Genomic DNA, 11695 nt, shown 5'->3' on the forward strand with positions numbered 1-11695 from the left:
AATGTTTGCAAATTTGATAAATATTTTGGTTCTCATGAAATTTTATTTGGTATTTTAATTTGAAATGTATATGATTATAATTTTTTTTCTAAGTACTTGATATCAAAGAAACAACTCTCCTTTTAATATTGAATATTTGATAATATTATGTTTTCTTTTCTGTAACTTTTTATTAATTTATAAAAATTAGTTAATTAATATTTGAAACAATAAGAAAACGGGTATGAGTATGGATACGAATATACCCATTACTTGATAGAAATGAGACAAAAATTTGATATCCGTCAAATTTAAATATAAAATGAAAATGAATTTTTTTCATAAAGATAAATATAAGATAACAAAATTTGTACCGACCTATCCCGTCCCTACCTTGGGAGGAAGGTTATTATAACATATCTTTTTATGCTTTTTCTTTCTTGAATGTTACTCAAATCAAATTATTTCAAATTCATTTATTATATAAAAATAATAAATGAAATCAACGAGAGTATATAAGATGTATTATGCCACGTGATGAGTAGGTAAGATATTATATCAATGCAAGTACAATAATTGAATAAAGAAGAAATTGGACCGGTTAATTTATAGCATTATTATTAAGAAGATTATTTTTTGTAATCTTTTTACTTTCATTTTCGTCTATCTTTATAAAGTAATAGGTTAAAATTTGGTGATTAGAAATTGAATTCTAATATAATTTTTCAACTTCCTTTTGAAAATGAAGTCATAATAAAATTAAAAAATAAAAATGTAATATTAAAAATAATCAATATTTCATAAATTTATTCCAATTTAAAATTTATTTTTTAATAGTCTAAATAAATTATTAGATATAACTAATAGTGAGATTTTGTATAAAAAATATTACAATAAAAAATTAAAATTTAAAATAATAATTTTATTTTATTTTATTCATAATTAAATCTACTTAGTAATTTAATTACATAAAAATATTTCGAAAAGCTATTGGTAGAGAAAAATAAAGCATTTATAACTAAGATATGGAAAAAAAAATCATTATCTCTAGACAATATTTGACTATGATATTTAGAAAAAAAATTTATATATTCAAAATGCTTTCGATCTTATCATATATTTTATTGTATATTTTTTTATTGTGTTATTTTGTTTAATATGTATCAAATTATTTATAAAATACACATATTTCATATATTTTTTAATATTTTTATTGTTTGTTTTCTTTAATCAAGCATAACACTATTTTGGTAATTTTTTATATAATTATTTTTATTTTTAATTTATTATCAAAGGGTAATTTTATCACCAAATGTATAAAAGGTGTTTTATTTAATATAATTATGTTTATTATCATTCATCCTAGATTAAAGTTAAAAAGATATAAAATTTATATCTAAATTTTAATTATTATTAGTTTAATATTTTTTTCAGTCCAATTTTATTGAAGTGATGTATTATAACATTTAATAGTTCATAAAAAGAGAAATATCATTAGAATCCAGAGAAAGGAAGTAAAGACACAATTGAAATATTTAAAAACTTGAATATTTAGTTTTCTTTTATAATTTTTAAAAATATTTTTAAAATTTATCAATTTTGTTTCAATAACCATTAAAAAAAATTATTGTTATGAAATTTTATTTATGTGTGATGGTGTAATATTTAATATAGTTCTTTCACTTTTTTTTTCAATTATAATTGATACTTTGATTACAAATTTATGAAATTATATATTTTTAAAAATGTTTGATAGTGAATAAATGAGAATATTTGATAATATTATATTGAATAGTTAATTTTTTATTTGATAATATTTGATAATATTATATTGAATAAATGAGAATGTTTGATAGTCAATTTTTTTTATATTGAATATTTGATAATATTATTATCTTTCTTTTATCATAATTTTTATTTTTTTATAAAAATTAATTAACTAATAAAAAAATAGTAAAAAAATGAATATGACTACCCGTTTTCCATATATATATATATATATATATAGGGATGAAGCAAAAATTTATATTTATCGAATATGAAGATGAGGATACATTTTTTTACTACAGATATAAGAAGGAAATAATGAAACGTGTCCTTGTCCCATTTCGTTTCATCCCCAAGTGAAATACTTCTAGAGAAAATATAAACAAACCTTAATGTAATATTTGTTTTTGGGTTAATGATGGTTAAAAGGACTTGATAGATTGTAAAAAATTGAACATAATCTCACGTTGATCTAAATCAATATAAATTGTTGATGTTTATATATATCTCTTCCATGACATATTTGTTGAACTGATTGTGAAGTTCCATTAAAACAAATCAAAAGTTTCTTAAAATTATTGTCCATTTATTTTGCTTTATCACTTGACCAACTTTCATACTTTTATATATTTATTCTGGTACATGACAAACAAATCACAACACTTACTAGTACAAAATCCACATTTTATGATAACTTATTAAGTCAATTCTAATTCACTTGTCATAATATGTGATGTGACGGTAGTACTGTAAATATGAGAATACTTTATATGTCGATTATCACTAGAACCGACATAAAATGTTAGTGTGTTAATAGTTTTGTAATAAAGTAAAATTATTTTTATATTGATTCTACAAAAAGTTGGCGTAGTGATAATCATATAGGTAAAAGACTTTTTATATCAGTTCTAGCTATAACCAACATAAACAATTGCAGTATGGACCTAAACCTGTCCAGGGGTAGCAGAAGAGGAACGAGGAGGCGGTGAGACACTAGGGTGCTGCTATTTGAAGGTGAGACACTGAGACAGAACATGGCCCTTGACATTGCACCATTGGCAGCGACCAAGAAACGGTTTGCGGTTGCCAGGGCGTGAAGTTGAGGATACAAAAAATTGGCCATACCGAGTTTTATCATAATGGTTGGGTCGAGCATGTGCATGCAAGGCTGTCATGGGAGTAGGAACCTGCCGTTGAACAGCAACAAGAGAGAGTTCATGAATGAGAAGCTTCTCGAGAAGGTCATAAAAAAGAATGGCAGTGTCCCTTGCATTGACGCCATCAATGACAACTCTATAGCCGTCGTCGAGACCACGTAAGACATGGTCAGTCATGTCTTCAACGGAGACAGGAGAGCCAAGTGATGCAAGGAGATCAGCAGTTTGCTTCAGAGAATGCATGTAGGTGGTGATGGATTGGGTACCTTTGGATGCCGTGTGGAGACGCTCTTTCAACTGTCGAACGTGACTGCGGGATGCCTTGGCATAGGTGCGTTGGAGAAGAGTCCAGAGATCATGGGATGTCGTTTTTTGAGACACCAAGGAGGCCACTTCAGGGAATAGAGTGGTGAGGAGAGCACCATATATAAGACGGTCTTGGCGACGCCAAGTTTGATAAGCAGGATTTGAAATTGTCACTGGAGGGTCATCAGTGGTGGAGACCGTTGTCGCTAACGCAGGAAAGGATCCATCGGGATATTTGAGAAGATCATGACCATCAAGGAGAGCTTCAACTTGAAGTTTCCAGGTAAGGTAATTGGAGGGAAGAAGCCTGGTGACACTGCTGAGAGTGATGCAAGTGAAGGGTTTAGAGGGCTCATAAGGGTTTCTAATGGAGGAGTTGTCGGTGGCCATGAGAGGAAAAAAAAGAAGAAAAAAAAAGAAAAGAAAGGAAGGAGCGGCGTCTTGTGCTAGAAAAGTAAGGAATGAGAGGATCATGTATTAATTTGATACCATATAGAGATATAGTTTGAATTGATATTTTATTCTTGGATTGCAGTAGTATAAATATACAGATTGGTAACGTAAATTGGAAAGAATCAGGGAACAAACTCCACCAATTTAGCACTAACAATTAACCTAAATAAAGAGAAAATCTGATATATAAAATCTGACTAATAAAAACTCATTATTATAATTTAAAACTAATTATTATAATTGATAGGGGTCTGGTAGAGATGAGAGGAAGGGTGTGCTCTGTGTATGAAATTGGAGAAAATTTGGAAGGAGAGGTTGGGCATGTGGTTTGTAATGGGAAAGAAAATACCTTTTGAAAAAATTGGAGGACAAAGGAGATGGATAATGGCATTAGAGATTTTTTGGGGGTTCTATTAGACGATGAAGGAAAGGTTGGGTGCCTTGTTGTAGGTGAATAAGCCAACCCTATCACTTTCTATACCGATTATGGTGTCATAGAATGTAAACTTGCTAAATCAATTTCAAAATTGTAATGAAAAATGAAAAGTTTATATATTGTTTGTATTTATGTTAGTTATGGAATCAATATAAAAAATAGGGTTAAATATGTTTTTAGTCCCTTAATTTTTAGGGAATTTTGGAATTAGTCAATTTCAAAACTTTGAACCAATTTAGTCCTCTATCTTTCGAAATACATGGATTTAGTCCTTTAAATAAAATTTTGTTAGGTTTATTTGATGTTTCATACGCATTTCAGGATTGTATTTGAAATGTTTATACTGTTTAACGCATTTTTGCTTTAATGTTAAGTCAAATACTATTATGAAACACGCTTGAAATGTCAAATAAACTTAACAACATTTGATTAAAATGACTAAATTCATGTATTTCGAAAGATGAACTGAAGTGAGAAGACATCCTTACGCAAATAACTTTTCAAGACAACATAATTCTAAAGGACTAGAACTATATCAAATTATTTATACTTTAAACATATGATTATACTAAACTATGTAACCAATATATGTAAATATTATGTAAATGGATTAGTAATATAATTATATTTATTCTTTGTTGATTAGATAAAAAAAAAAAAAAAAACTTACGTTGCTGTTTGTTGGTATAACTGTGTGTTTGATCAATGATAATCCCTACCATGTTATGTTAATTGACCGTTTATTCCACCAAAAGGTCCACACATTAAATCATGTATTCTCTCTAAATATATGATAGTAGTCTTTATTGTAATGACTTTCTCCATAACTTTTAAGAGATAAAAATAGAAATACATAAAGTTGTTCATAAACTAAAATGGCATTATACGTAACTTAAAAATAATTTTGTTAAGAAGCTACGTTAAGAAAACTCAATAAATTAATTTACGAATAAATTAGTTTTCATTTATTGAGATACTAATTTCATTTTTTTTCCTCCCCAAAAGTTCTTGAAGAGAAATTCGGCCATACATATTGTAAGTGGTGTAATGTAATAATCATAGCGATGATATCTCTTCTCGTAGTGTAATATTTTCTTGCTACAATTAAAATAGAACTCACACACTCTTCCACATTTTGATTTATTATAACCTATTGTTTTTAATTTGAGAGCCAGTTTCCACTAATGTAAGTAACAATGTAAATAATAAAAAAAAAGTATGACCAAGTATAAAATAATCAAACCACATGAGCATAATTAAACGTTACATAGAATTGGAATCACTAAGGGCACAACACAACACTTTCAAACAGTCAACAAAAAAATATAAAATACAATAAACTATTAATGAATATAACGATAGCTCGAGGGTCACGAGGACTAATATTTTATTATATTTATTTTATATATGCTATGTTTGGTGTTTAAAGTTGTGCATGACAGAACCACGTGCGTATCAGAATATTAAACCTAAGATTTTTCTAATGTCTTCCTTTCATACGAAGTTTGAAAGAGAAGAAAGAGAGAAAGATCTGACTCAAGAAAGCATAGCCGTTATCTTCCTTATTCAATCTATGGATGAGTTTCACTTAGATAATGCAAATCAAAACAACAACAACACATGATTGCATTAACTCAACACTGATTAACTAGAGAAATTAGGTTCAAACTACGGACTTAATAACCTTATCAGCTTCAAAAGATGGAACGAACACAATATCGAATGCTTCATGCTCAGTGAGATTCAAGCGTCTTCCATCCTCACCGTTCCGTGCATCAAACCTCCCAATATCCAAACAAGTTGGTGAACCAGTGATGCAGAACACAAGCTTGTACCCAAATTGGTATTTCTCAATGTGAAATTTTCCATTAAAAGTTTGTTGCCCTGGATGACCTTGGGCACCACCAATTCCCACACATGCCTTCTGGATTTCTTCGTCCACGAACACCGACCACTTGGAGGATTCTGTGCACCATGGCTTCTCTACGAACTCGATATCCAGTTTGGTACCTGTAGGGATGTTTTCAAAAAGTTTAAATTAGTAGCAGATGAGAGTCTCGTCACTGTATTTTTCTTTACTTGGAAAATACAGTTAAAAAGTGGACTTTTGATCTAACTCAAACTTACAAAATTAATTTATAACATGAGATTTACACCCATTTATATACTATAAACTCATTTGATCAGTAATTAATGTGGAACAATACATTAATGTGTACTTCAAGAATGGGTGATATGATAGATTTAACAAATAATAAATTTTTCCATAACTAGTTACAGAATAGGGATTTTTTTGTATTTTCATATCTAATTAAACTCAAATTTGTAAAAATAGATCTGTTAAACCTTTTTTGGTAAAATAGGATAAAGTCGACATGATGGAGGACGATTTCACCTATAATGTCGTCCTCCACCACGATAGCTTAATTCTATTTTACAAAAATAAATTCAACTAACCCGTTTTTACAAATTTTAATTTAAATGAACCCTGAAATACAAAAAAATCCAAAATAGGTCCAATAAAAAAAAAACTTCATTAAAATTGACTTTAACACGTAACTCTGATATCATATTAATTTAAATTTAACTTAATCTTATAAAATTCACTTATAAAGTTTGTAATTAATTACTAATTAGCTAGTGTAAATCTTGGCTGCTGCATAGAAAGATAATTAAACTGATAAACTATTGATGAGTACCTGTGAAGATGATTCCAGGGCTGACTCCGGGGATGGTGAATCTGACAGGGAGGCCACGGAAGACTTCTGAGTAATCTTGGAGGACAGTGAGAGGGCACTCTGAGTTCCCAGTTTGGCCAAGTTTCAATCCACCACCGGGTGGACCACGGATTGCTGGGAAGATGTAGTATGTGAAACCTGGGAAAATGGGGTTACTGTTTATGTCCACAACTTGTTCAACATCATTTGAGAAACCTAAGGGAAGGTTGGTGAAGAAAGCAAGGAGGGAGAGAGCAAGAACTAGGGTTTGCTTCATGGTTGATTCAGTGGAAGGTGTTGTTGGAGATGTTGTTGTGGATTAGTTTTGGTTCTTTATATAGAAACAAAGATGGTGCTATAGCAGCACGTGTTTCTTCTACTTGAATAATGATAAGATAATGCATGGTTTAGGTATGCACAGTTCAATTTTCAAGAGAGAGAAAGAAAAAAAAAAAGGAAAGAAAGAAAGAGCTCAGAATAGAAACATGTGGCAGCAACAAATGTAAAAGGATGTTATGATGGACATAGCAACAAACCTTTATGGGAAGAATGGACAAAGACTTGTGAAAGGGATTGACATGACATTCATAACATGTAGGTAAATTATTTTAATATATATATTTTTTTAATTTAACAACTGAATAATGGTTATTTATTAAAATAATAAAATATATTTTTTAAAATTACTCAATTTTTAATGAAAAAAATAATGTGCGTGTAAACATATTTCAAACGTTATAGGTGGAGAAATGTAAAGAATTCGTGGTAGTTTTAAATAAAGAAATGTGAAGTAGTTATTGGTAGTTTGATCCATAATGCTGGGAAATATGATATCATAAAATTTTGAAACGAGTTTTTATCTGAAAATCAGCATTTTCAATGTTGGTTTTAGCAATATATATATATATATATATATATATATATGTACGAAGATAATATATTTGTAAGTTTCATAACAGAATCGGTAATTATGATTTATAATTATACGAAGATAATTATGGTAATTTTCTTTTAAAAATTCTCATATTACATAAATTTTTTTATAAATTAATAAAGACTTTTTTTCTGTTATTTTTTAAAAAAAATTTAATTGATAAATAATTTTTTTATGAATAATTATTTTTTACAAAATTATAAAATTTATAAATATTTTTAATAAAATTTGTTGTAAAAAATATTTTATACAAAATATTTTATAAAAAAATTGACATCAATTTTCTGAAAAAAGTTATAACAAAATTTATAAATATTTTTTTAAAAAAATTTTAAAATAAAATTAACAAAAATTATAAGTTTTTCTTAGTAGTGAACTTTTTATTCTTTGATGTTATTCGAATAAAATTAATTCAAATTCATTTATTATAAAAGATTAAAAAAATAAATCGAAGAGACTAATGCGACATATTTAGTTAGTAGGTAAAACATTAATCAGATCAATACGATGCAAGTACAATAGTTGAATAAGGACGAAGTTGGACCGAGTTATTTTAATGTAATATAACTAAGTTAAGAAAGTTACAAAATTGAAATTTATATATTTTTATTTATTATATAGTTTTTCTAATATTAATATATATATATATGGGTTTATTTTGTAATTTGAAATCGTAAAAACTTACTTGATACAAATTAAAACAAGATTTTTACTTTATTTTTAATTTTACATCTTACACTCTTACCAACTTAATTAGATTTATTTTATTGAGACGAGTGTCACAAAAGAGAGCATAACCTTCTTTTAATAATTAGAAAAGATATAATATAAAAAAAAAAATTAGACATCAGAGATAACATAACTAATCAGCTTTTGATGAAAAGCGAAGTTTTATTTCTTATTTTAAGAAAGGTTAAAATCCACGAGCTTCACGAAGCACAGCAATAATAATAAATCAATTATAATATTAAAGCTCGTGGCGAGGAATATTTTATGTTTCCCGTGCAACACGACCTTATTTGTTTTGAAGAGGGATAGGATTTTGTTTCTCTCTAATAAAACATTATGTTGAAGTATAATAATAAAGTCCCGAGTGAATATATATTTAATGAACTTTATTAAATACATTTTAAGTTTAATTTAATTTTATAAAATTGAATTATAAAAAAAAGATTTATAGTTAGTAAGAAGTGGATTTTGAATTTAATCGATTTAAATTTAATGATGAGGTTTATATCTATTTATATTTATATTTAGTAAATTTATTGATTTTATTTTTAGTCAATTTAAAGTTTATAACACAATCTATATATTAAAATAATAAATATTTTAGTTTTGAAAAATAAAAGAATAGGAAATATAAAATTATTTAGCGGAAAATTAAAAAGTAATTTCATCCTCTACCATATTAGTTAGATTCGGTTTGCCACCAAAATATTTTTCTGTCGATTTATAATTAATTTTGTTTATAATTTCAACATATTAAAAGTTACAAATTCATAAAAACAAAATTCTGAAAAATTTCTCCTAAACACAATTATATAATCATATATGTAAAGCATTTTAGCACTTCTATTCTCTCATCCAATGAGTTACCTTGGAAGATAGACTCGCTTAAGGATGTCAACAAAATCTGTATTTGCGGGTATCTGCGGATAAAACCTGCAACGGGTTGAAAACAAATATTAAAAATGGATATCCGTTACCTGCGGGTACGAGTATTTTTGATACCCGCATGTTAACGGGGCGTGTATGGGTATCATAGTATCCATACCCGTGAATACCCGTACCCGCTAAACTTACACCTCTTGACATTCTTCTCTTTCCTTTCTTTGAAATTGGACATATACATCAAACCTTATATAGACAATGACATTTATGATATGTTTGTTGTCAAATGATGAAATCAAAATAAGAATATTTGGCACGTGGCAATTGAGGTTTATTATTTGTTTATTTTTCAGAAATCAATTGAAGAAAGTGAGTTTGTTGATCAAAACACTAATTAAAGAATTTTCATTGTGTTGAACGTCATTTTATATTTACTTTTACAATTATTTGGACTTGTATCAACTTGAGTTTATTTGAAATTTATTTAAAATTTATAATAGTAATGTATTTTATTTGAATTTATGATTAAATATTTGTTTTTTAAATAATTTTGCAAATACCCGCGGATACCCGTGGATACTCGCGGATATGAAAAAAATAGGCAGGTACCCGCATAACGGATACTCGACGGATATGGGTACGGGTATGGGACAAATATTTATCCAGCATGTAGGGTACGGGGCAGCTACTACTCGTACCATACCCGCCCCGTTGACATCCCTAGACTCGCTCAGAAGTAGCATGGCTCACCTAGTGAAATTATGTTATTTTTCAATTAAAAAAATTGTTTTGCATGCTAGGAGCATATTTCTAACAAATTCGACCAGATGCCAACATTATTCTGTTCTCTAGATTTTTAAGAAACTGTTTTTGCCCAACGATTTCCTCTCGCTTAACAACCCAACTCCTGAAAAATATTTACTTGCGCTTAGTGAAAAGAAAGCTAAGAGCTCTTTAGATTGAAAAATATCTACTCACATTCAATATCACTGAATTCTCACTCAACAAGAATGCATAATTCAAAAACATATATATATATGTTGTTCTAGTCAAAAGGATAAAATATGATTCAACCAGACAATACAATGAGTGATCTGCCTTTCCGTAACATCAATGATCCCTTTATCCTTATTTTTCTTGACCTCTTAGCTTCACCCTCCTTTATTTCTCCTTAACCTCCTTTTTAATTTTGTCATCTGCATCAGTTGTTGCTCTTAAATTGTCCAATCCTTCAGGTCGATTGATCAGATTTTACCCTTTTGACTAAAATATATGTACTTAATTAGCTTATTGGGTTTACCCAAATCATTTACTCTTTTCTTATCCAAACATCAAATCTAATACAAAACACACTCCACATAGTCCAATTGACAATACATATACATCATAGATCAATTCACTCAATAAAACAACATAAATACCCAATCACAAACAATTTCATATATCTCATTCATTTATCAATCTTATCATCGTTATCGTCATAAATCCGAAATCAACAATAGTATAACTTTTACTAGCTTTTCTTACTTGATATTAACTTTCCGCAAGGCTAGGTTCTAGAACTCAAGAAATGGAGTTATTTACAACTAGGGACCTATAGCAAAGTTTCCAAGACATAAATTTAGTTTATAGTAAAACATGTAACTTTTTTTAAGTCAAAGTCTAAATAGCTAACTTTATAAATTGATTATAATTTTTTATTCTTAATAGTGACGGGTTAGTGACTAATAATTTGTAGTTTTGTAAATTGGTATTTATACCGATGACTAACAATTCTGAATCATTAAAATTAGTTATTGTATAAGAATTTTTTGTATAGTTTTTATTTTTTTTCTTTTAAAACAAATATTAATAAAATAAATTAAAGTTATATAGAAATGTAAATTTATATTAAAAATTTAAAATTCTTTAAATTCATTGAATAATAAAGTAAATTTCAATATTATTTCAATTTTACAAACTAATTATTTTAAAATTTTAATTAGTACTCCCTTTTAATAAAAAAAATTAAATATTCTTTTTGTAATTTGTTATATTATTCAATTAATTTAATTTTTTGGGTATATCAATCAAATCAACTACAATTTTTTCATAATTTTTTTTCTTAATCCAAACAATTATGTAAATAAATTATTTATTAATAGTAAACTAATAATTTATTTTTCACTTGGAATATTTGATTTGAGATAAAAAATAATAATTGAATTAAATGCACTACATAACTACATTATGCATTAATTTGTTATTAATGCACCTCTTTAATAACAGTTATTACTGCAATTAATACGATTAATTTTCACATCAAAACATTTCTTTTCTAAAACGTTCTGATTGT

The 11695-nt window shown here is 27.5% G+C and overlaps 1 protein-coding gene across 1 annotated transcript; it reads right to left on the reverse strand.

The window, feature by feature from the left end:
• Positions 1 to 5512: 5512 nt before the first annotated feature.
• On the reverse strand, positions 5513 to 7142 carry LOC114181016 (kunitz-type trypsin inhibitor-like 2 protein). Its single transcript, XM_028067331.1, has 2 exons — positions 6798 to 7142; positions 5513 to 6108 (listed from the first exon to the last, which is right to left on the reverse strand). Exons 1-2 carry the CDS (start codon positions 7090 to 7092, stop codon positions 5762 to 5764), a joined length of 642 nt encoding a protein of 213 aa, XP_027923132.1. The 5' UTR covers positions 7093 to 7142; the 3' UTR covers positions 5513 to 5761.
• Positions 7143 to 11695: the final 4553 nt, after the last annotated feature.

The sequence above is a fragment of the Vigna unguiculata genome, chromosome 4 (assembly GCF_004118075.2).
Source record: "Vigna unguiculata cultivar IT97K-499-35 chromosome 4, ASM411807v1, whole genome shotgun sequence".
In the NCBI taxonomy this organism is placed as follows: Eukaryota; Viridiplantae; Streptophyta; class Magnoliopsida; order Fabales; family Fabaceae; genus Vigna; species Vigna unguiculata.

Excerpts from the sequence above, each read along its gene's own strand:
- LOC114181016 (XM_028067331.1), bottom strand. The coding sequence starts at position 7,092 with ATGAAGCAAACCCTAGTTCTTGCTCTCTCCCTCCTTGCTTTCTTCACC. Across the intron at positions 6,109-6,797 it reads CCCTGGAATCATCTTCACAG|GTACCAAACTGGATATCGAG; the intron begins GTACTCATCAAT and ends ACATCCCTACAG.